Source organism: Sciurus vulgaris, assembly GCF_902686455.1.
Source record: "Sciurus vulgaris genome assembly, chromosome: 1".
NCBI lineage: Eukaryota > Metazoa > Chordata > Mammalia > Rodentia > Sciuridae > Sciurus > Sciurus vulgaris.
Genome location: NC_136461.1, coordinates 73171107 through 73196114, shown reverse-complemented (window position 1 = coordinate 73196114; position 25008 = coordinate 73171107). Strand labels below are relative to the sequence as shown.

The 25008-nt window shown below is 34.4% G+C and overlaps 1 protein-coding gene across 6 annotated transcripts in view; it reads left to right on the top strand.

Annotated features, from left to right (window-relative positions):
- Nucleotides 1–24026, top strand: part of COL24A1 (collagen type XXIV alpha 1 chain) — a 375093-nt gene extending 351067 nt beyond the window's left edge. For all 6 annotated transcript variants that reach the window (XM_079139420.1, XM_079139419.1, XM_079139418.1 and 3 more), the window contains 5 exons: nucleotides 10860–10925; nucleotides 11554–11722; nucleotides 16447–16556; nucleotides 19262–19471; nucleotides 22607–24026. In XM_079139420.1, the coding sequence (XP_078995546.1) occupies nucleotides 10860–10925; nucleotides 11554–11722; nucleotides 16447–16556; nucleotides 19262–19471; nucleotides 22607–22753 (702 nt within the window). In that variant the 3' untranslated portion in view covers nucleotides 22754–24026. The remainder of the gene's footprint in view (nucleotides 1–10859; nucleotides 10926–11553; nucleotides 11723–16446; nucleotides 16557–19261; nucleotides 19472–22606) is intronic.
- The last annotated feature ends 982 nt before the right edge of the window (nucleotides 24027–25008 follow it).

The following is a 25008-nucleotide window of genomic DNA, read 5'->3' as shown; positions in this document are numbered from 1 at the left end:
CCCTCGGCCTCTGGTGTTCTAAGTTTGGTTTCTCTTAGGCTTTGTATCTTCTCTCATAATCAGCAATTTCTTTCTCTTCCTGCTCCCTTCCAGAGGTTTCCTTGTAACCCCAAACTCATCCTTACCTCATTTTCCCAGCCTGCTGGTCAAATGCACTAGTGCATGGTCACATTTATTGTCCAAAGGATATCAACTGTAGACTACATTATCCCAAACATGATCATTTCTATGCCTTCCAAGTAATAATAATTTCTCATGTTGTTATAGGATCATTTAGATCTCTGAGAGTTATAGATGGTTGTTCACTGTGGTCTACTCTCAGCAGGTCAGGAACTCTTCATTTCCCTGAATTTTTCACTGGGACAAGAAATAATTTCCAAGCAAGGAGCCACAAACATGATTATCTACTTGGAAACAGGAGACCTGTTTCTCCATGATTTTTAAAAATCACTTTCCTTTTCTGACCATTTGACTGATAGGTATTCCCTGCATGAACCTTAATAGGATGTCTTTCTTCAAATCTTCAGTCCATTCTCTACTTATCTTGGATTTTTTTTCTTGCCCCCTGGTCCTTGAATCAGTTATGAGTATGCTCATCAGTGGCCTTCTCACCTTAAAATGACTTTGATATATCATAGCTGTCTTCTCAGGATGTAGCAAGTTCTTTTTTTAGGTCATATTAGATATTTATTACAAGAGCTTTTCTCATGAACATAACATCTGGCATTAATGTAGATTTTTCCAGTTTATACAGCATTTTTATGTGAAGTATCAAAACTCCTATAGTAAGGAGATCCTGGAATTCTATCCTTACTATACTGATGAAAAACAAATTCAAAGAAGGTAAGTGACTCCCCATGACTGAATGCTGAGAAGACCCAGAGCAAGACTAAGGACTTGAACTTCCAGGTCAATATTCTTTACACTTGGCCAAGCTGTCCACACTAGTATGTTGAGCTCATTCTGCAGCTGACCCTGGTGGAACTGCCTTGAGTAGGTTCAGGGAGGAACTAAAGAAGATAATGCTGCAGCAAGGTGGAAAGTCATATTTTTCATCTGATCTCCAAGTAGTACTACAATGAGTGTTAAAATCCAGATGCCTATGTTCTGTGATCCATGACACTAACCCACTCTGGCAGGAGCCATCTAGGAGACAGTCAGTATTAACTTGCCTCATGTGATAATCACTCTTCATTTCAGTTTTCTTCAGGTCCAAGTTTTAAAGAATTACATTTCATTGGCAAATAAAAGATGTATATTGGAAAACTTGGGCTCATATCTCTGTCTTATTTGGAAAATGTATGTGTTCCTAAAATGAAATAAGTTATGTGGGAAGTTTCTTCTCTGAGAAAAAATATGAGTAGGAATATATACTTTGAGGAATTATAAGTAGAATTAAATTAGAAAATGCATATGCTTGACACATGGTAGGTATTCCATAAATGTTAGTTTTTTGTTTCCTTCTTTTCTCCCTTTCTCTCCTTCTTCTTTTTGTCTTCCTCTTTCTGTCTACCTTCTTCTTTCCTATATACAACCTTTCTGGAACTTGCAGAACCCTGTGTGAGAAAGTAGCAATGTACCCCTGCTGAGGATAAAACTTGTAGAGCAGAAATCTACATGACAATGGCAAAACACCAAAATATTGTTTCCAAAGATGCTTGTGATCCTATCTTCTGTGAAACTCTTTTTAATTCCATCCTCTCATTGCACTGAAAGGTAGAACTGATACTATTTCTTTCATACATGTTTGTTTTCATGTTAGTCTCCCCTCTAGATTGTGAGCTTTCTCAAGGTAGAGACTATTTTTTAAGTTTCTTTTCCATTGAAGGCCTTAATAAGTATTTATAGAATGAATGCATGCATGCATTCAAAACACACACACACACTACATCACATGTAGAAATTTTAGTGTGAATCCTCCAAACTGAAAGTTTCACTTAGAGAGAACTAGTGTCTAGAATGGAATAAGATCATATAATTAGAACTACGAGCCTCCTCAGCAATTATTTAGCAGATATTTCAGACTGTGAGTTGTGATTAATTGGTCAATGGACTGTGAGAACAACTTAGTGAGTTCCATTTCTTTTGAAATGAGATAGAATAAAATACAAAAAATATAGGTAGTAGCTGCTTAATGGGTATGGGTTTTCTTTTGGGGATGATCAAAATGTTCTGAAAGTAGAGATTGGTAATAGTTGCATGTTATTATTAGTATCTATAAGAAACGATTGAATTTTACTTTTTAAATGGTCCATGTGGTAAATTTTATGTTGTTAATTTTACCTCAATAAGAAAAGCAGACATTAAGAAACAAAAAAATCAGTCTATCATCAATAGTAAGAATATTGTATAAAACTATGTTTCAGTTAAATATATGTGTGAACCTTGTCATAATATAAAAAACTGTTTCTTACAAAACAGATGTGTGTCAAGGTAAGTTTGGAAACCTCTGGTGTAGTCCAACCCCTTCTGGAACTAACTTGATTTGCTAAAGTTCCTAAAGCAGAAGAAGATCTAAAAGGACCTGTTTCAGGAAAGGAAACATATATTGATGGTGATTTTGGATGTAGGATAGGGTAATGACCAGACCTAAGCGTATATAGGTTAAGTACTTAAACTAATAAAGAAATCTATTTTAGGATGTTAAAGTTAAACAAAAGTGATTGGCAGAGTAAAGGGAAAAACAGAGTGGGTATATATGTCTGTGTTTGGTGCATGAGGTAGAAATAATAATTATTGAAAATTAGTAAATGAGATAAGGAATTCTGAACTTTATCCCAATTAAAATGTCAAATATGGAACTTCAGTTGGGACTTAAGAGAGGGCAATTGCTGCTATGGTCCTGGTTCCCTAGAGCCAACAACACCTCCACATGGAGAAGGTGAAATTAGTTCCTATCCCTTCAGTTTTTCATTTCACCATCCTGTGATCTTGAGACTTCAGAAGTTTGAAAAATAACACTACTCAAAATACTAAGGTGCCAAGACTAGATCTATGTTTTACTCAAATAACCTGGGAGAAAATTATGAAGATTACCTTCCCCCAAAATATAATGGATTCCCCCTATCTAATTCTCCTCCTTATTCCTGACTGTGAAGTGACAATCTGGTCACTCTTTATTCTGTATTTTTCACTTTACATGCTTGTATTTTTAAAAAACATTAAGACGTTTTCATGTAGTAATATGTTCTCTTTAACTGGAGTACATGGAGAAAGCTATTTTCATGGACCCCTTCACTGTACCTAATCACTTAGGTGTTAATGAATGACTTCCTAGACAAGTCCTCTTAATACAGTATGTCCAGACCTGCCCTCCCTAAAGGATACCCCTGAAGAAAAAAAATCAATAAATTCAACAATTTATTCAACAATAGAGTGACTGTTGTATGCTAGGCATAAAGTAGGCTTTGGGAATAGAGTGGGAATTATGGAAATAGGGAACTCACTAAGAAAATTCACAAGTGGCCTAGTGCTATGAAATTTCTTTTCTTTCTAATGCCTATCGAAAACAAATTACTTTTAGTAACTTGTAATTTGCACAAATGGTGGTTAAAATTCCTTGAATTAACTACCAGACTACTAATCTAGTAATAGTCATTACATTCTTCACTGCCACACACTCAAAAAAAATAAATCAAGTCATGTCACTTAAGAATACCTGTGGGGCTGGGGTTGTGGCTCAGTGGTAGAGCGCTTGCTAGCATGCCTGAGGCCCTGGGTTCAATACTCAGCACCACATAAAAATAAAATAAAGGTTTTGTGTCCAACTAAAACATTTTAAAAAAAAAGAATACCTGTGATCTGTTCAATCCTTTCCTATTGATAAGCATTTAAGTTGTGTCTAATCTTTTGTAAATACTAATGTCCTGTCCTTATTCATATCACTTTATGTATGTATATATCATTTTCTATATGTAGAATATCTATAGCACATTTCCCAGAAGTGAGATGGTTGGGACCAAGGGATAAGGTAGCATATTTATGTATTATTTTTAATTGTGGTAAAGCATACATAATATAAAATTTACCTTTTTAACCTTTTGTAAGTGTAGCTCAGTGGCATTATGTACATAATTGTGCAGTGATCACCACCATCCATCTCTAGAACTTTTTTCATCTTCCAAAATTGAAACTCTGTACCCATTAAACAATAACTCCCAATCTCTCCCCTTCCCAGACTACCAGCAACCATCATTCTACTTTCTGTCTCTATGACTTTGACTGCTCCAGGTACTGCATATAAGTCAAGTCATATAGTATTTGTTCTTTTGTGACTGACTGATTTCACTTAGCATAATGTCTTCGAGTTCATCCATATTGTACACATATGTTAGAATTTCATTCCTTTTTAAGGCTGAATAATATTCCATTGAATTTATATAATATATTTTATCCAGATGGACACAATATTGCTTCCATCTTTTGGCTATTGTGCATATTGCTACTATGAATATGGATATTCAAATATCTGAGTCCCCATTTTCAACTCATTTGGGAATATACCTACAAATGAAATTGTTGGATCATATAGTAATTCTATGTTTAAATATTTGAAAAACTGACATACTTTTTTCAGTAGCACCTTACTACTTCACAGTCAAACCAGCAGCGCACATGGGTCCCAATTTTTCTACATCATCACCAACATTTTTTATTTTCTGTTATTTTAATATCCATCATCCTAATGGTGGTGAAGTGATATCCCATTGTGGTTTTTTTATTTCATATCCCTAACAATTCATGATATTGAGCCTATTTTCATGTGTTTGTTGGCTGTTTATATATCTTCTTTGAAGAAATGTCTATTGAAGGTTTCTAGTTTTTGTTGTGCTGGAGATCAAACCCAGGGCCTTGTTCATACCAGGCAAGTGCTCTACCACTAACCTACATTACCAGGCTGCCTTGTTCCGTCCAGCGGAACTGGCGTGGAAAAAGGAGACACCACTAATCTTTAGTTTGACGAGATTTATTGCATCCTCCCTGTTTTTCTGCCTCCTTTGTTCTTCCCTATCTTCCTTCTTCTCTCTCTCTCTCTCTCCTCCCCCAGGCTCCTAGCTTATCAGCCAATTATACCAAAGCTTTCTCTCACGCAGGAGAGCATGCAGAGGAATGCCAGCATAACACTATATAAATCACAAGCTGTCCACGCGCGGCATGATATTAGATAGCCAATCCTTGAGCTTGGCATTAACACGTCATAAGTCTTCAAGGAACTAGTAAGCAAGCAGCCTTTTTGGGTACTTCCTTATTTTGGTAGCCAGTGCCCTTTGGCTCACTGCCAGGCACCATTTTGTCCAAGACGGCCCTCAACACTGCCTGTTTTTTAAATTAAGTGCATGATATTTTGTTGTTTGAGTCATAAGAATTCTTTATATCTCCTAAATATTAATCTCTTACCAGATACATGATTTGCAAATATTTTCTCTCATGCCATTTGTTGTCTTTTTCACACTTGATATTGTCCTTTGATAAACAGAAGCTTTTTAAAATATTTTGAATAGTCTAATTTATCTATTTTTTTCTCCCATTAACTATGATTTTGCTGTCATTCCAAGAAATGATTGTCAAATTTGCTGTCATGAAGCCTTTCCCTTGTTTTCTTCTAAGGGTTTTACAGTTTAAGCCCTTATGTTTAGGTTTTCAATCCACTTCAAGTTAATTTTTGTTAATTTTGAATCTGATAGATGATCCAATTTCATTCTTTTGCACATGGATATCCTGTTTTTGCAGCATGCTTGTTGAAAAGACTGTCCTTTCCTCATTGTCATCGTATTGAAAATCATTTGAATATAAATGTGAGGGTTTAGTTTCAGACTATTCTATTTCTTTGGTCTATGTGTCTCTCTTTATGCCATTTGGAAACTTTTGATTACAGTCCCTTTGTAGAAAGTTTTGGAATCAGGAAGCATAATGCCTCCAATTTTGTTCTTTTTAAAGACTATTTTGGTTTTTTGGAGCCTACACTACCTTTTATATTTATAGTTACTTTTACCAGGGATCTTCCTTTCTTCATGTGAATTTAAGTGTTCACCTACTGTTATTTAATATCAGCCTAAAGGACTCCCATTAGTATTTTTGTAGAGTAAGTATGCTATGAATGAATTCTGTTTTTTGTTTCTCTGAGAATGTCTTAATTTTTTTTTTTTTTTCACTTTTGAAGGATAGTTCTACTGGATATAGAATTCTTGGTTGGCATCCTTTTATTTCAGCAGTCAATATTGTACCCTACTGCCTGCTCACTTCTGTGGTTTTCTGAGAAATTAGCTATTAATCTGATTAAGTGTCTCTTGGGTATGATGAGACTCCTCTCTTTCTGCTTTCAAAATTATCCATAGCATTTAACACTCAGATTATGATATGTCTAGGGAAGTTCATGGTGTTCTTGAATAAGTAGAATAATTTTTTTCATCTTGTATGACTTCTAAGACAGGTAAAATAAAGACAGCGTTGCAAGTAGTGTCTTCCAGGGAACTACCAGAAAGTTCAAATGGTAACAATTTTCTGGAAATGAAGCTTTGAAACAAATCCAGTTCCATTCTCTAGTAGGTTTTTCACTGTGAATGAAGACTGTTAATTTTTTAAAAATTCATAATTACAACACAGTTTAAAGTTCTGATTGGCACTTGTGATTCTAGAATTGAATAATACCTCATTCTATAAAGTAGATTTATTATTCTGATGAACCAAGCAGAAGAGGTGGGATTTCTAGGCAGAACGGGCTGAAAAAAACAGAAACAGAACAAATAATGAATTCATCATTTTAAAGTTACTTTCTTTATAGGGTTAATAAGGGAATTCCTTATTACACTAACTCAGGTTGACTGAATCTGTTTTGTGCAAAACTGGCCCGTTTCAAAATTTAATTTGATTATACATGGCACTTATCACAGATTCTGTTCTGGTTTGTTCCTGTCCTCTGGGGCCTAGTCCAGAAGGCTAGTCCAAAACACTGGCCTCCCATAAACTTTAATGGTTTTCGGGGCTACTGCTGAGCTGGAAAGATGGGCATGGGAATAGGGCAAGTTAAAACTCTACAAAGCTTACTGCTTTTATCAAGATTTAACTTTTTCTTATATAAATATTTCCCAAATTGTTTCACGCATTCCATTAATGTCTATAATTCTGGAAAAACTTGGTGGCAATTTTCCTTGTTGCTTTTATAGAAGACAGACTCAAGAGGTCATTGCCATTTTTTTCTGATTGTTCCTGAACTCTAATCTTGAGTACATGTCTTTTTAATATTGTGTGTGATGAAATGGAAGAACATGTAAAGCACTTGTACAGTACACTGGAAGTAGAGTTGTGGACTTAAAAAAAAGCAATGTACAACTGTCTGAGTAGCAAACTAAACTTACCTCTTTTATCATGAAAGATCATTTTTACATAACAGACCGGTTTTATTAAGACATGAGTATTTGGCAGATATTTTCTTGAAAAAGAATGAAACAAGAACCAGGTACAATTGGTACACACCTGTAATCCCAGCAACTCAGAAGGCTTAGACAGGAGGATCACAAGGTCAAGAAAGCCAGGCTCAGTAACTTAGTGAGACCCTGTCACAAAAATTAAAAAGGACTGGGGATATTGTTCAGTGGTAAAACATGCCTGAGTTAAATCTCTAATATCCCCACTGAGAGAGAGAGAGAGAGAGAGAGAGAATGAAAGGAGCCTGTGATGTCAAGCCTATGATTTGGGAGGATGACACAGGAGGGTCACAAGTTTGAGGACAGCTTCAGAAATTTAGACAGACTCTGTTTCAAAATTAAAAAAATAAAAAGGGTTGGGGATACAATTTAATGGTAGAGTACCCTGGGTCCAATCCCTGGTATTGCCAAAGGAAAAAAGAAAAAAAGAATTGGGAGAAACTTATATTTATTTATTATGAAGAATTTGAAAACTTCAGTGTGCATGCTTTTCTGGTGAGATTGGTAATGATATTAACAAATGTAATTTTTTTTTAAATACTGAAACGTGTTAGCGTTTGGAAGATCTGCATAATTCCATGAACCAATGTTTTCTGAATGATCAGTGCATGGTGTTAATAAAACCATGCATAGGTGAGAACTGTTGTCAAAGTTCAAGATAGACCAATGAATTTTAATGTAAAACATTTCAGGATGTTCCTGAACTGTTCCAGTTTTCACATTGCCACCTTCAAGAAACTACCACCTGCAGGGCATGGTAATCCTAGCCACTCAGGAAGCTAAAGCAGAAAGATTGCCAGTTCAAAGTCAGCCTCAGCAACTTTATGAGACCCTGACTCAAAATAAAGAATAAAAGGGCTAGGCATAAAGAAAAATGAGATTATGGAATATGCAGGAAAATGGATAACTAGAGACCATTATGTTAAGCAAAATAAGCCAAACTGAGAAGGTCAAGGGTTGTATGTTTTCTTTCATGTGTGGAAGCTAGAGAGGAAAAAGGAAAAGAAAGTGGAGTGAATCTCTTGAAATTCAAAAGGAGATCAGTAAAAGACAAGGGATCAAGGGGTAGGAGATGGGGGTGGGGGTGTCAGGGAGTGATATTGACCAAATTATATTGTTATATTGTGTGTGTGTGTGTGTGTGTGTGTGTGTGTGTGTGTGTGTGTATGAATAAATCCCATCATTATGTACAACTATAATGCATCAATAAGAAAATGTGGGGAGAAAAAAAAAAGAAGAGCCCAGCACCCCGAAAGCACACTTTACTCAAGCACCCATACTCCCTCTCCTTCGTGTGTGTATCCTGCTTTGTTGTTTGCTTTTTTGAATAAATCTCCTTGTATTCCTAAATAAATCTTTGCCTGCTCCTCAAAACATGGGGGGCTGGAGAAGTAGCTCAGTGTTAGAATGGTAGACTGGTAGAGAGAGGGGAGGACCCCACACACTACCACTTGTTGAGTGTTGGTATAATATCAAAGATACCTGAAAAAGCTACTACAAGACTTCTCTTTTTTCAGCTACATATCTCTGAGGCCAAACTTTCTTCATATATTTTAACTAAAATAAATATTAGAGTGCTTGCCTAGCATGCACATGGCCCTGGGTTCAATCCCCAGCACTGCCAAAAAATAAATAAATAACAAAATAAAAAATAATGCGTCACAACTGATTTAGTACAGGAGAAAATATAAGAATCTAGCTATCATTTAGTCATTAAAGACCTGTATAAAAACATAAAACAGTAATACTTTTTCACTACTTTTTTGTTTTGAAAAACTTATTTTTCATAAAACTATTTTATGTATACTAATATACAATGGACTTACTTTAAGCAATTAGCACATGAGTAAATTAGCACTTGGTAATTATCAAGTTAAAACTCACATAAGCAAAAGTTCTTCAAGGTGCTTAATAATATTTTAAAAGTACAAAAGAATTCTGATTCTGAGGAGTTTGAGAACCCCTATGCTAGTTTTTCTAGTGAGTGCTCTTTTAATCACCAACAGGATATCAAGTGGATGTATAAAGGTGGCTCACTAAGCACTCAACTCAGTTTTCCATTCATTTTAGTGCCAATATTTTTGTGTGGCCCATATAAAAAATTCTGCCCATTTGCACAAGCACGATGGTGATAGTTATTTATCTGTGGAGAACATTTTAGGGTAACCTTTTTGGCTGCTTCTTGAGTAGGTCATGTCTCATGGCCTTTGTGCATGTTTGTTGCTTTTGTTCAAAAAGCTCTCCTACACTTTCCCTAAAAATTCCTATTTGTTGTTCAGATTTTGACTCAACTGTCACTGTCTCAGGGAAGCCTTCCCTGACTTATCCCTTCTAACCTCTTATATCCTCCATATTTGATCAGCTCCTTAATTTCTCTTATAGGTTCATGCACCTTTCTTCAGAGCATATATCACAATGTATAATGATGTATCTTCAGATGGTTTGATTAATGCCTGTCTCCCCTCTAAACTTAAGCTCCATAGGACAACTTTCTTTTCTTTTCTTTTTTTTTTTTTTTTTTTTGCTTACCATTTTACTGTCAATGTCACAGTGTTTGGCAGTATATATGCAGAATGAGCCAATTATTTTCCAATATGAAAATCACATGTTGAAGCAAAGAGTATATTTTATTGATTGTTACATCATTTTAACTAGTTTTTCAGATTATCTGTTCAAAACAGTTTCTGTTGTGTGAACTTCCTAGTAAAAAGGTATCTCAGCAGTACAGTCATCCAGAAAGAAATTAGTTTGCTTGGTTCCCCTACAAAGATGCCATTTCCCAAAACCTTCTCCCAACTCGTGCTTCTTAGCTTCCGAGCTTATTTTCTTTAATTACAAAAATACTTTTACTTATGGTTATGCTGAATTTTTCTCTAAAAATATCTCTTATTAAATGAAGAAGCAGATTGGATTCATGCTGAATTATTTCTTTTGGGACTAATGGTACATTTTCCAACTTAGAAATTGTTTTTAAGACCACAGAAGTATCAGATTAAACTAATGTGGTGACTACCTCAGGACAGTAGTATTTTATTCTGCTTTCCTTCCAAGAATGTAGCTGTTAAAAATTATTACAGTTATTTATTGTTCACTTTACAATTTATTAAGTGAGGAGATCATATTTCATTCTTCTTCCAGTTGAGTAATAGTGTATGTGTGTTTTCCTGCAGCAGGGACAAATAGTTTTTCATTTGAGGGCCCTAGATTTTGGTCCTATTTTAATTAGGAGACTTTTGAGATCTGGATGAAGGCAGCATATTGTCCTTGTGATAATCAGGCAATATTTGCAAAATCTGTCTAACCATAAGAGTTACAAATCCATTTCACATAAGTCTGGTATACTTTAAGAGCAGTGCTTTCAAAATTTACAGCCTTTACTTGAGAACATTCAGTGTTGATCTTATTGCTGATCTCAAATGGTTTTGTTTTACACAGAAACAAATGGATATCAATGCTGCTATTCAAGCCTTGATTGAATCAAATACTGCTCTACAGATGGAGGTAATATATCTGGCTTTATTTATACTGGCAATCTCAATACACAAATTAAACAGAAGAATTTTTGAGGCCAAAATGTGGCATTATCTCAAAGACTGTATTTAAAACAGATTGAAAACAAGAAACAATTTTCAAGGACAAACTATAATTAAACAGAAATATATGCATAGGATATTTTGTAAGGAAAATATTTAAAACAAAAATGTAATGTTGTTAAGGACTTACATGTAAGGAATTTGGTGCCATTGAATAAAACAATTAAATGAAATTAGCCATATTTCTTAAAATGGGACATATGTGTCATCACCTCTCATTTATTTAAACTTGTTTTATTCAAAGTGTAGTTTTAAAAACATTATATAAATATATATATAAAGCATTATATAGTAAACATAGTAATTCTTTAAGTCTGTGTTAGCTTGAAAACTAAATTTTCAAGTGCAAATTTATTCTCTTTTGTAGGATCAAGGTCAATAAAACATATGCATATGTCTATGCTTAAATGTAAACCACTCTTTGCATCCTACCCCCAAATCTTTATACACAACTAGGAACACAGTTATTTTCTGCCTTGATACATGTTGTTCATTAGGGTTTTACTGCTTATATGATTCTTATGATGACTTGGCAGAGCTACCAGAATACTGAAGTGACGTTAGTCGACCACAGTGCCGAGATATTCAAAACCCTGAACTACCTTAGCAATTTACTACACAGCATCAAGAATCCGCTTGGCACAAGAGATAACCCAGCACGAATCTGCAAAGATTTGCTCAACTGTGAACACAAAGTATCAGATGGTAAGTTCTTGGTTTCCTCAGAATCTGATGTCTAACTTAATTCTGTCATTTTAGTACATTTGAAATTTACAAAGCATTCGTTCCAAATCTTAGTCATTTTGATAAAACACTGGCAGAAGCCATTTTAATTACATCAAAAACAAATACTCAGAAGAAGAGATATTTCTGATGTCACTGCACCCCTCGCTATATCATTTGCATATACTTTGTATTTGGAATGTATCACATTCATATTAAAAGTTAAAAATAGATAAAGCTGGCCTTTGGGGTTGGCCAACAGGAGCACCTGTAAAACTTGGTAATTCAGGACCACCAAAGTTGACAATACTAAGAAGGAAATCATAAAGCCACTTCCACTATGCTTTCTAACAGTATGTTTTTTACAAAACAGAATTTAAATTCCCCAACCTAGAATCAGTGACCATGAAGATAGCATAGTTTGTCATTGTTAAAAGTTTCTTATTCTGTATATAGATAACCTCAAGTTCATTAACCAGTAATGCAAAACTGAATTTAGAGTAAAGCCATCAAGGAAAGGTTTTAAACCAAGTATAGCATATGCCACTTACATTGGGGAAACTCTGCTATAATATGTTATTTTATTTTAATTTCTGTTTGGTCTCAGGTTAACTATATAATGAATATTATTTCACTTTTTGCTAAAAATTTTAGTCTCAATACATTGACTGTATGCTGATTTGAAAAAAAACTAGATTATTTCATAAGTTAGTAGTCTTTAATTTTAATGTTTATATACAAATACACATATCACATACATACATCTATATATTCATATCAAAAAACATGCTTTCATTCTAGAAGTGCTGTGAAATGTTCCCTTTATTTATCTTAATAAAATATTTAGCTTTTATAGATACTTCCTACCCTATATTAATATAAAAACTAAAATAATATCTATAATTATAACTGCCTGTAACAGTTCTAAGCTTGATTCTTTCCCATATTTGAGGGCATAAAATTCTATAAAATTGATAGGAAGAAAGACATTGCTATGCTTTCTAACAGTATAAAGATAAAATCAGTATGAAATCAAAATTCACATTGTGTCTTTCTTATAGTAGAAATAGCTACGTGGTGTGGAATGTGTAGTATCAGAAAGGTCTTTATGTCCCCAAATACTCACATCACTAGAGATGACAAGAGTTATAGAGGAAAGGGAATATGATTAAAAGTGGAGTGAAGGCATCTCTGAGATGTGGGCATTTCTGCCACGTTCCACATGGATGAGAAAAGGGTTAACTGCCAGAGGATGGTATTGGCTATAAATCAATCAATTACCCATAAACTTATATAATCAATAAACACACAAAGTCAACACTCTTTTTAAATGAGAGGGGGCGTGACGGAATGGGGCCGTACCAGATCTGGCCTCTAACACAGAGTAGCCCAACTCTCTTATTTATAGTCACAGGTAAAGGGGCCCTGACCAGGAGGGGCTTCTGTGATGAACAGGATGAGGTGGGGTTAGAGGAGCGGATTTGCTCAGAGAAACTATCATGTAACCAGACAGAGAACCACTCCCACACAGTGCTACATACTCCCCAGCAATCTGGAACAGACCTCCCTGGCTGCCAATTCCTACAAATCAGACCTCTGCATCCCATGACTCAGCCTCATCTGATTCTGCTAGATAAGGATGGCTCCCCACACTGAGTAAGTGACATTTGAGAGCTATCAGAAGGAGAAAAGAGCAAACTCCAGGAATCTAAGGAAAGAGCTTTCCAGACTTAAAGCACAAATACAAAAGCCCTGAGCCCAGGAGTATAGTTAGCATGTTCTAGGGTTAGCAGGCAGCCAGTGTGTCTGGAAGAACTAAATTGAAGACTTATAGGAAACTAAGTCAGAAAGATATCAAGAAACCAGCTTATGTAGAACCTGCTAAACTACTCAAAAGTATCCAGCTTTTGAGAAATCATTGAAAATTTTTGAGCAAAGGAATGAACTAATTTGACTTGGATTTTTAAAAGATTACTCTACTTGATGTGTTGCACATGTAATGAGGACAAGGGTAGAAGCAGGGAAATCACTGAGGAGGCTATTGAAATAACTCAGGAGGGGAAAAGAAAAAAGAACCAACAAACCGAGAAGAGATAATGATCAGTTGGACTAGAGTTGATCACATAGGATCAACTATAGTAAGCAATGGTCAGAATTTTGTATCTCTTTAAAGGTGAAACCAGCAGATTTTGTTGACAGATTAGATGTGGGCTATGAGAGAAACAGAATGGTAAAAAATGACTCCAAGGCTTTGGATTATAGAAGGGTGGAGTTGTTAACAGAGATGGAGAAGACATCAGACTTCAGAAGAAACAAATGTGAACAAAAGATAAATAGTTCAATTTTGGATATATTTAGTTTGAGATATTTAGTTTGACATTAGATTTTCAAGTAAGACTGTCAACTGGGTAATTGGCTATTCCAATAAAAAAGTCAAGAGAGAGATTCTGGCCAGGAGTAAAAATTATGAATGACATTCATAATATAAATGGCATTTTTATACCTTGACTATTTAAGATAAACTAAATTATAGGTAAAGAAAGAAAAGAGAGCTGGGGATATAGCTCAATTGGCAGAGTGCTTGCCTTGCAAGCACAAGGCCCTGGGTTCAATCCCCAGCACCACAAAAAAAAAAAAAAAAAAAAAAGAAAAAGAAAGAAAGAAAAAGAGATCTAAAAACTGTGTCCTACAGCTATCTGATATTTAGAGATCAGGGAATTAAGGAGAATTAGCAAGTGATAGTTTAAGAAGCTATAGTTATCAACAATTCAGGAATTATGTCATAAATAGATTTTCTGAATGCCACCACAAGCCAGAAACTAAAATCATCAAAGAAAAACATTCATTAGTTTCACCAGGATGGGTCAGTGGGTGATAAAACATGATGAGTGTTTAAGGAGAAAATGGGGAGAATGATCTGCAGATAGCAAAAAAGACAACTTCCAACCTCCAGGCACAGTGTTGTAGGGGCTGCTGCAGAAGTTGAAAGGGTTCTAAGGGAAGCAGTGTCCTCAGGGGAAAGCCAGTTTTAAGTTAGAACATTTAGGCTCACAAAATATATTGTTATAAGACCTTATCTAGAGCTCCACATAACCTGAAAGAAGTTATGGATCCCCTGTCACTTCATAATTTTATAATGTAATGCCTAAATTCGAAGTATTCCACCTCATATAACAATGAGAGTTTGTTTGATAGAAAATCTTTTATAAAATTTATATTAGCTCATAGTAGGAGGAAAGCATGTCTAGGAAGAGGAAAGATGGTGAGTGAAGATCCATGTTTACTCCCTTAGATAAGACTGGAAGGCTGCATTAGATTCTGGTGAAGAATCCAGCAATAATTTCTACAAACTTTAAAATATTCAAAATTCTGAGGAAAAGGGACTAAGAAGGGTAGCTCTCCTTTACCCCATTTTTCCATATTTCAACAGTTTAGTGTTTCTCCAGATATGTTCCCTGGACCAGAATTAGATTTTTTTCAAAATGCAGATTCTCAAGCCTCACCCCAGACTTAATGAATCAGCCACTCCGGTGGTGGAGCCCAGTTATACGTGCTTTGACAGATGGTCCGATGTGCACTAAAATTTAAAAATCACTACATCAGAGGACAGTTCTTACTCTTTGGGCTACCTATTCAGCAAGTATGCATTTTGGAGGATTAGCAGAATAAGAAAGAGGAATATACCTAAAGCATGTTTTTCAAAGTTAGAGGAAGCCCATGATGAACTAGAGGAATCTTTACTATGTGGTAAAGGTGGAATGGAAAAGCATCTTACCTATTATAGAAAGTGGTATTTCACAAAAACTGGTTGTTTTGCCTTTTGAATGAAAGACGCCAGGACTGCCTTTTAAAAAAAAAAAAAAAAAAAAAAAAAACTCCTATTCTTCATATTTGGAATACAATGCTATTTCAATATTCAGAGTCTATGGGCTGGATATATAGCCTATTGATAAAGAGTGCTTGCCTTGGAAGCACAAGGCCCTGGGTTCAATCCCTAGCACCTCAAAAAAAAAATATTCATAGTCTACTATTCTGTAATTAAGATGCTACCACAATGCTTTTCAATCTAAGTGAATCCTGTAGTCTGACTTTAAGCCTCATTTTACTCCTGGGCACTCAGTGGACACAAAGATTGGCAGGCTTACACTAACTATAGTTACTTCTGTTTTTCCCACTTACAAATCTCAAGAAAGTACAGAAAGTGATGGCCATTTAACTGCATATTTTTCCTTCTGAAACAAACCAAAAAAATATTTTATTCTATTTTTATTTTAATTATCAGCATTACATGCTTTCCTTAGAGAAATTAAAGTTGTTTATATACACATATTAAAAAAATATTTGTTAAACTCTAAAACAATATAGAACAGAAATATACAGATACCTCATTAACTTTCTCAATTATGTAACTTTAGACATTCACTTTTAGTTGAGCTTTTGTTTATAGAATGAAATAATAAATTCAGTCATTCTGTCATTGTGATTTTAATTATGAAATACCCTTAAATAGGTGTGTGAAAAATAGTTTTCAGTGTCAGTTTTACACAGTACTTGCAGTTTTCATTCATTCACTAAATATAAATCTTTATAATCTTTGAAGTATTTTAACATGTAAGACTATGATAATATATAAAGTATACATTATTATATGTATCATAGTTTAGCATGACACCTAAATAACTTTGTGTTTTACTATAAATTAATAGGAAAATACTGGATTGATCCAAATCTTGGATGCCCTTCAGATGCCATTGAGGTTTTCTGTAATTTTAGTGCTGGTGGCCAGACATGTTTATCTCCTGTTTCTGTGACAAAGGTATGTACTGAATTTTAGAACATATGTCAGTATGCTGCATGGTATCTATAAACAATGATTTTTTAAAATTTTGTCACTTCACTTAATTATAAATTTTAAGCATGAAGTCAAGGTAGTCTTCATTATCTATCATGTCAAAAAATAAGTTATTTTTTTTAAATATTGAATCAGTGACATTTGACATTTTGATCATGCGTTTTTATGATTGGCTCAGTTTGACTTATCTATTGATCATGTTTTTTAAATTCCTTAAAAACTTGTGCAACATAGGTTGTTTTTATACATGATATGCATTAGAAAAACCCTAAAGAACTTCAGTGTTTGTAATTATTAATGTGTTACCTAAAGTTTTGCTGAAAATTACATCATCATAAATAAAAGAAAAATTTTGCCCCAACAGTGTGCTATTTTTGGTGACTGGACACAAAATATCTTCCTAAATATCCACTGAATACTATTTAAACCTTCTTTCAAGTAGAATTCTATAAACTATTTAGAATAAATGCAAATGAATTCAGTATAACACTAGATGTTATATAACAACTATCTATATAAAACCTAAAACTTCGTTTAACTTACATGTTGCAATCAAAACTACACTTCTTTTTCTGATTAAACCAGCTTGTTAAATTACCAAGATTTAATTCTCGTTGGCAAAGACCTGACAAATGTACCTATTGTGTGTTTCATTATCATATAAAGGCAGCAGCTAAAATGTATAGTCGCCAGCAGCTTATTGTTGAACTACCTTCTTCACAACTGGGCATTTCCTTGTAATAGGAACTAGTGTCTTCCTGAAACAGAGGGAAGGATTCTTCCATTCCTAGGAAAATCATGTACCTCTAATAAAGAACAACCTGATAGTGCTACATCCAAAATATCTACATGATCATCCTAAACCCCTTGGAAGTTGACCCAGGATTTGTATTTGTGCAAAGGAGGTACCAGTTCTTCACACAGCTGCATCAGTTCTCCCATTTTTTTCTGTCCATAAACTCAACCACAGAAAGACTAGGAATTGGGGACCTGTGTTCTAGTGCTACCTAGGCAATGAAACTGCAAGCCAGCAAAGAGGGCATACTGCAAGCAAGCACTAGGCTAGGTAAATTGCATTTGTCACTTCTAATCCTCATAACAACCCTTATCAGGTTGGTGTTAATCCCACTTTACCAGCAAGGAAACTAAGGCTCAGACAGGTTAAATATTTTACACATTTCTGATTCTGATCTGTAAAATTAATGAATTTATCTTTTTAAACCCTAATGTTCCTTATGATCATTCTTCTATGTTTTGATTCCTCTGCCCTTCTTCTGCCTTTCCTCTCTTTGTCAGGGGTTTGTTGTTGCTGCTGGTTTTTTTTTTTTTTCCCCCCTATTACCTCATAATTGATATTTTATAATTTTAGGTTTGAAAATTCATACTAATTCCTCATGAAGGATATTTCCATTCACTTACAATATGGCTACCCCCTTGCTTGAATGATGATAAAAGGATAATAATAATGCCTAGAGCTATAGAAAAATTTGCTTCCCTGTCTAGGTCTAGAAAATGTGCCATCAGACCTCAAAGCTCCAGTTTAGCTTTTTTTTTTTTTTTGTACCAGGGATTGAACCCAGGGATGCTTAACCACTAAACCATAGGCCCAAACCCTTTTTATTTTTTATTATAAAACAGGGTCTTACTAAGTTGCTTAGAGTCTTGCTAAGTTGCTGAGGCAGGCTTTGAACTTTCGATTCTCTGCCTCAACCTCCTGCCACTAGGATTACAAGTGTGTGCCACTGCACCTGGCCAGTTTTGCCCTTTGTTGTTCATTTGATTTGTTAATAATTGTTCATGCATTCATTCATTCAATAAACATTAATGATAACTTGTGACTAGAATTGCTTTAGGAGCTGACAACACAAAGAATACGATTTTATCCTTGTCCATGAAAGTTATTTTGGTTAAAATCATTCAACCAAGTTATTAGAGTTTATAACTTATCTTTGGGAACTCACAAAAAATCTTAAATCAAGGCATCCACAGAATTTCAGATTCTTAGCTGGGTTCAATGGCACACTCCTATAATTCCAGCAACTCCAAAAGCTGAGGCAGGAGGATCAAGAACAGTCCCAACAACTTAGTGAGGCCCTAAGCAACTTAATGAAACCCTGTCTCATAATAAAAACAAAAAGGGGAGGGGATGTGGCTCAGTGGTAAAGTACCTGTGGGTTTAATCCCTAGTACCAAAAAAAAAATAATAATAATAATAATAATTTCAGGTTCCTATGAAAAAAATTACTAAAGCATTAATCTAAAATGAATTATATTACATTGTAGGTAATAATATAAAAATTATCTTCATTTTTATGTTATAGATAGTAGCTCAATGGTATGCTAGATCCAGTTCACATAGGCTCAAGAAAGGCTTTATTAACTTCTCATCCCAATTCCATGTTCAGTGACATAACCTTGGTAGTCTGAAATCAACTATGCTGGCAATATTTTCAACAAGGAAATGAGAAAATGCTTTAAAACAACACACTTCCCCAACCCCCCAAGAACCTGTGGTTAAACATTTATCAGCATACCACCAACTAGCACTTATATTCCAAGAAAAGAAGTTTTCTCAGGCTGCCTTTCAAGGACTTTCCTCACGTTTCCCCAAACTAGAAGTTTCTAAACTGCTATATCTCATAACCTACATATTGTTTCTATGGTATTAGTTGGAGTTCGGAGTTGGGAAAGTCCAGATGAACTTCCTTCATTTACTGAGCTCAGAAGCCACCCATGTCATCACCATTCACTGTCTAAACACATGGACAGGAGCACAGACAAGTGGCCCAGGACTGCCTATTAGTTTTAAGGGATGGAATGGTCAGATTTTTGAAGAAAACACTCTACTGGAACCTAAAGTGCTTTCAGATGACTGCAAGGTAAGAGAATGACACTTTTTAAGTTGTTCAATATGACTAAAACTTGGTAAAACTATAAAGTTAGGAAGATGACTTTAACTACAAACTGAATATACAGAAAGCCAGTAACTTTCAAAGTGCCTGTCTTACAACCCCACATTTTTCAAATTCAATCATTTGCTTAAATCTTGTGTTATACCAAATTGGTTATTCATGGGTTTTTACATGCAAAACAGGTATTAATACTTAAGTTTTATTCCCTATAGGAAATACATATATTTAAAAGGATGGATAAATATACAGATAGATAATAGAAAGATGGAGCACATAAACAGATTTCTTTCATGTGTTTTCACTGCTTTCTTTTTTCTATTAGTTCTTTTTAGTGATACATGATAGTAGAATCCATTTTGACATAATTATAAAAGCATGGACTATATCTCGTTCTAATTCAGTCCCTAGTACCTCTCCTTCCCCTTTCCTCTCCCCACCCCTTGCTCCTTCCCTCTATTGATCTTTCTGCCATTTACCCATAGTTATGTTGTTGTTGTTGTTGTTGTTGTTGTTGTTGTTGTTGTTGTTAATTTCTTGGGGATGAATTTGTCATTTCAATGGTGAGATTCACTATGGTACATTCATATATGTACATAGGAAAGTTGTCAGATTTATTCCATTGTCTTGTCTTTTCCCATCCCTGCTCCCTTCGCTTCATTTCCCTTTGTCTACTCCACTGAACTTTTATTCCACCCCTCCCCACACCCCTTCTTGTGGGTTAGCTTCCTCATATCAAAGAAAACATTCAACCTTTGTTTTTGTGGGGATTGACTTATTTTATTTTGCACAATAGTCTCCAGATTCATCCATTTACCAGCAAATATCATAAAGTCATTCTTTTTTATGGCTGAGTAATACTTCATTGTGTATATATACTACATTTTCTTTATCCATTCATCTGTTGAAGGGCACCTAAGTTGACTTCATAGCTTAACTATTGTGAATTGTGCTGCTATAAACATGGATGTGGCTGCATCACCTTTGTAAGCTGATTTTAAATCCTTTGAATATATACCAAGAAGTGAGATAACTGGTTCAAATGGTAATTCCATTTCTAGTTTTTTGAGAACTCTCCATACTGCTTTCCAGAGTAGTTGCACCTATTTGCAGTCCCACTGGCTATGTACCTTTTTCCCCACATCCTCACCAATATTTATTGTTACTTGTATTCTTGATAATTGCCAGTCTGACTAGAGTAATATTCAGGTTACACAAAGAACTCAAAAAACTTAACACCAAAAAAACCAATAACCCTCAATATATGGGCAAAGGAACTAAACAGATACTTCTCAAAAGAAGGAATACTAACAGTCAACAAATATATGAAAACATGTTTAACATCTCTAGAAATGAAACTACATTGAGATTTCATTGCTATGATTCTGTATCTCAAAACTGCATGATATAAATTATAGAAGCAAGTCAGTATTATTTTATTTTGCTAGTCTATATAATTATATAGTTAAATACAAATATATTTGTAGATTGGCTCTACTAGTCAGTATTTGAATTGTAGCTCACTTTTCCTATTAAAATTAGCAATGGATGTTTTATATTTGAGGAAAGTGATAGTGTCTGGATTTCTATTAAAATCTGTCCAAGCCAAAGCCTATGTTTTTAACCCTCACACACTAGGCTGATTTTCACAACCACCCTGTACTTCCCATCTCTTTTTATTTGGGGGTCTTGGTTATTGTTGTTTAACTCATGCCTTTCCTTTTCTCTGAAATACCTTTCTCTGTATCTCTAATCAAGTGAAAATTTTAGGAATAATTTAAGACCCATTCAAATCTAAATTTTAAATTTTTCCTGAAGCATTTCCTGAGTAGTCCAGTTAGAAATGAGGAATTTGTCACTCATTTTTCACATTATTTATATTGTACTATGATCTTGTATTATAGTTACTTGTTTATATTTCTTCTCTCTTCAACTATATTTATAAGGTTCTAGAATTCAGAAGCCAGAATTAATTTATTCATCTTATTTTAACTTAAAGTAAACCCTCCACTGTCTAAAATAAAGTAAAATAAAATAAAAATTTTTTTAAATTAATTTATTCATCTTTATGTTTAAAATTGAGGATTATGTATTATTTAACAGTGCCAAATATCTTAGAGTTCAAAAAATTTTTCTCAAAAGAGTTAATGAATAAATTCAATGATGTCTTACTCAGAGAATTCTAGATCTAGTTATTACACTATGGTTATGACACAGACAAGTAACTTATCTTCAATAAGCTTCAGTGGCCTTAACTTCAAAATGAAATTTCTAATTTAATCTCCAAAATTTCTTCAAATTCGAAAATGACAATATCACAAAGAGTAAATGCAAACAGAGAAACAACATGTATCCCATTTGTTTACAATAAAAAAAAAGAAAAAAAAAAGAGTAAATGAATAAACTTCTTAATAAAAATCTCCACAAAAACAGTCAATTGTTTTCCATTTTGTCTTGTTGAATCTTCTTCATCATAGAACATTTTATGTTATGTTTTTGTTCCACCGAATTTATCAGAAACAGAAGAGCATACAGTAATTAGAGCAACAGATAGGCCTGGAAGAAGAAAGGAAAGGGGGAGACTATGTAAATGGAAAGCCAAAAAATGAAAAAATAAAGAAACCCAGACAATGATGCAACATAATTATAATTTAACTACTTCTGACTTAATTAAAGTGTGACTTAGTTTTGTTATTTCCAGCCAAAAGTACAGGAGTTGAGCTCTCTCATTCTCTTTTACCCAAGAAAAATGCTCACCCTTAAGACAGGAACACAGAACAGATGAGTATTACTCAGATTAAGAATTGTGCAGCCTTTTAATTCATATCTGGTCCAGTGATCCTCAGACAACAGAAGCAGAAGCCTGGCATTAACCTCTAGAAATGAAAAATTAGAACACAATTCCATTATAAAGAAAGAAGTAAGCCTAGATTTCCAATTATTAATAATAATTATTACTATATTATCAAGCATTGTTCTAAATATTTTCTATTCATTATCTCTAATCCTTAAAACAAATCTTCATTGTTTGAGGGGGCATTGTCTGCTGAGAATGGCTGCTGATGAAACAGTTACACATGAAAGCTTTGTGTTCTTATTTTACAGATTCAAGATGGCAGTTGGCATAAGGCAAAATTCCTTTTTCACACCCAGGACCCTAATCAACTTCCAGTGATTGAAGTTCACAAACTTCCTCATCTCAAAACTGAACGGAAATATTACATTGAAAGCAGTTTTGTGTGCTTTCTCTAAAGTGGATTAATGCAGAATTCATGCCATTGGTCATAATTGCTGCAGAGGGAAAAATAGAAACATACTGTCATTACGAAGTGCATGGAATAAAGGCATTGGCTAAATCTTAAAGAATCTCAGGAAGAAAAGACTTCCTCCTAAGAAGGAGAAAAGGCATTTTTAAAGGACTATGATTGATAAAGTATTTAATTCTTTTTATTGATCTGAGCTTTCTTAGAGAATTTCCTAGAACTGAAAATTTATAAACACGGAATTCTTCAGGGTATCCTATATTTTTTGACTGAGAGCAAAGTACCCATTAGACAGCTGGAGATGCAGAGTACTGTGGAGCAATACTGGCTAATGCTCCCAAATGTGCTATGCTTCTGTCTAAAAATTACAAGCCACAGTCTAATATGTCTTGTTTTTCCAAATACTAAGCTGTATTCAGGTCCCAATGGACGTATACATCTTAGCCAGTGGTACACTACCTCTTACGTGTTGCCTTTTTGTGTTGCTTGGTGCTCTTTCTAAACATGGTGCTTGTGGCTTTCATGCACACTGTTTTATTTCTTTTTTCATCTTTGTCTTTGAGAGTGTATGTACTGGTTACATCAAGATATGTTTCAATTGTTAGTATTTTAATTTGTTTGGTCACATACTTAATAACAATTATTTATGTGAAGTCCTTGTTTTATTTTAAAATTCTCTTTGTGCATAAGGAATCAAAGCCAACACATTGTAACCTGAGCTCACACACAAGAGAATTGGGAGGTCTCTTTTGTTTTTGTGTTATTTTATAAATTGTTGTAAAAAATATTTTAGGCCATCTACATCCAGTAGTAGATTTGGGTTAGACATTGGGAGTTGTGATATACTGTTTTAAAAATCCATGATCATCTGGAATGATACTTTGTGTATATATTTTTTGTAAAGTTTTAATTCAGCAAAACTTTTGAAATTGCTGCTGTTTTAAATTATAAAACTATATTTCTGCTTTGTAGAAATTACATGTTTTTGTAGTGTTCATTAATTTTCTTTCACTGTTTTTAAATATAATGTGTTAGGATTTAAAAGAATTTATTGTACCAATCTTGAAAACAATATCCAGGAAAAAAAAAGTCTTTTCTACTTAAAGTAGGTTCAGCCAGTTCAGTCTTTCCTTGTTATCAGAGAGATGTTAGTTCAGTATTAAAAGAAAAATATTATACCTCTTGCTATATAGAAAAGCTGTTCATCTATTATAAACATGTCTTTAGCCATAGCAAACCCACACTTACTTGTCTATAATAAAAAAAAATGTGCTTTAAATCATCTGGTGATTTGTCTTCCTTTTATATTACCTTATGATTTTATTTAGAAAAATAACCCTCTGGCATAGCCATTCTTTACCTTATATAGTTACATTATTAGAAAATATGTTACATACTTACAAAAGGAATATTGGGCTTGTTTCCTACTTTTACATGAGGCCATGGCACAGAAATAAACCCTGACAAAAATGATCAAATGACTGGAATTTGCGGGGAAGCAGGAGTAACGGCTTAATGGGCTCAAGGTTCTCTCTGGGGTGATGGAACTGATTTGGAACTAGATAGTTGTGGTCACTTAGCAGTGTGAGCATCCTAATGCTACTCATCCAGCTGTTCACTCAAAAATGGTTGATTTTGTGTTTTGTGGATTTCATCTAATTTTAAAATTATTGACTTTTTTTTTAACCTCATCTTGTTAAAAAAAATTTTTTTTTCTTTCCCGTTAACTCTCTTCTCAGGATTCCCATCATGCAATCTCACTCATGGACTTTTCTAGCAGATATTTCCCTCTGGGACCTAAATCATAGAAACACCATCCAGACAGTTCACAAGAACTGTCCCTCCTTTTCTCCTCCTCTTCCTCTCTGCCTCCTCCTTCTTCTTCAATAAACAATGTTTTTAGCTAAGAACAGTAGTCCACACCTGTAATTCCAGCTATTCAGGCTGAGGCAGGAGGACACAAGTTTGAGGCCAGCCTCAGCAACATAGCAAGACCTTGTCCCAAAAATAAATAAATAAATAAAAAGGGCCAGGGATGCAGCTCAGTGGTGGTGCTTATTTAGCAAGTGTGAGGCCCTGGGTTGGATCCCTGGTACTGAAAAAAAAAAAAAAAAAATGATCAAATGATTTTCAACAGGATGTCAACACCTGTAATCCCAGAAACTCAGGAAGCTGAGGCAGGAGAATTACAAAAGCCTCAACCACTTAGCGAGAACCTATGCAACTTAGTGTGACCCTATCTCA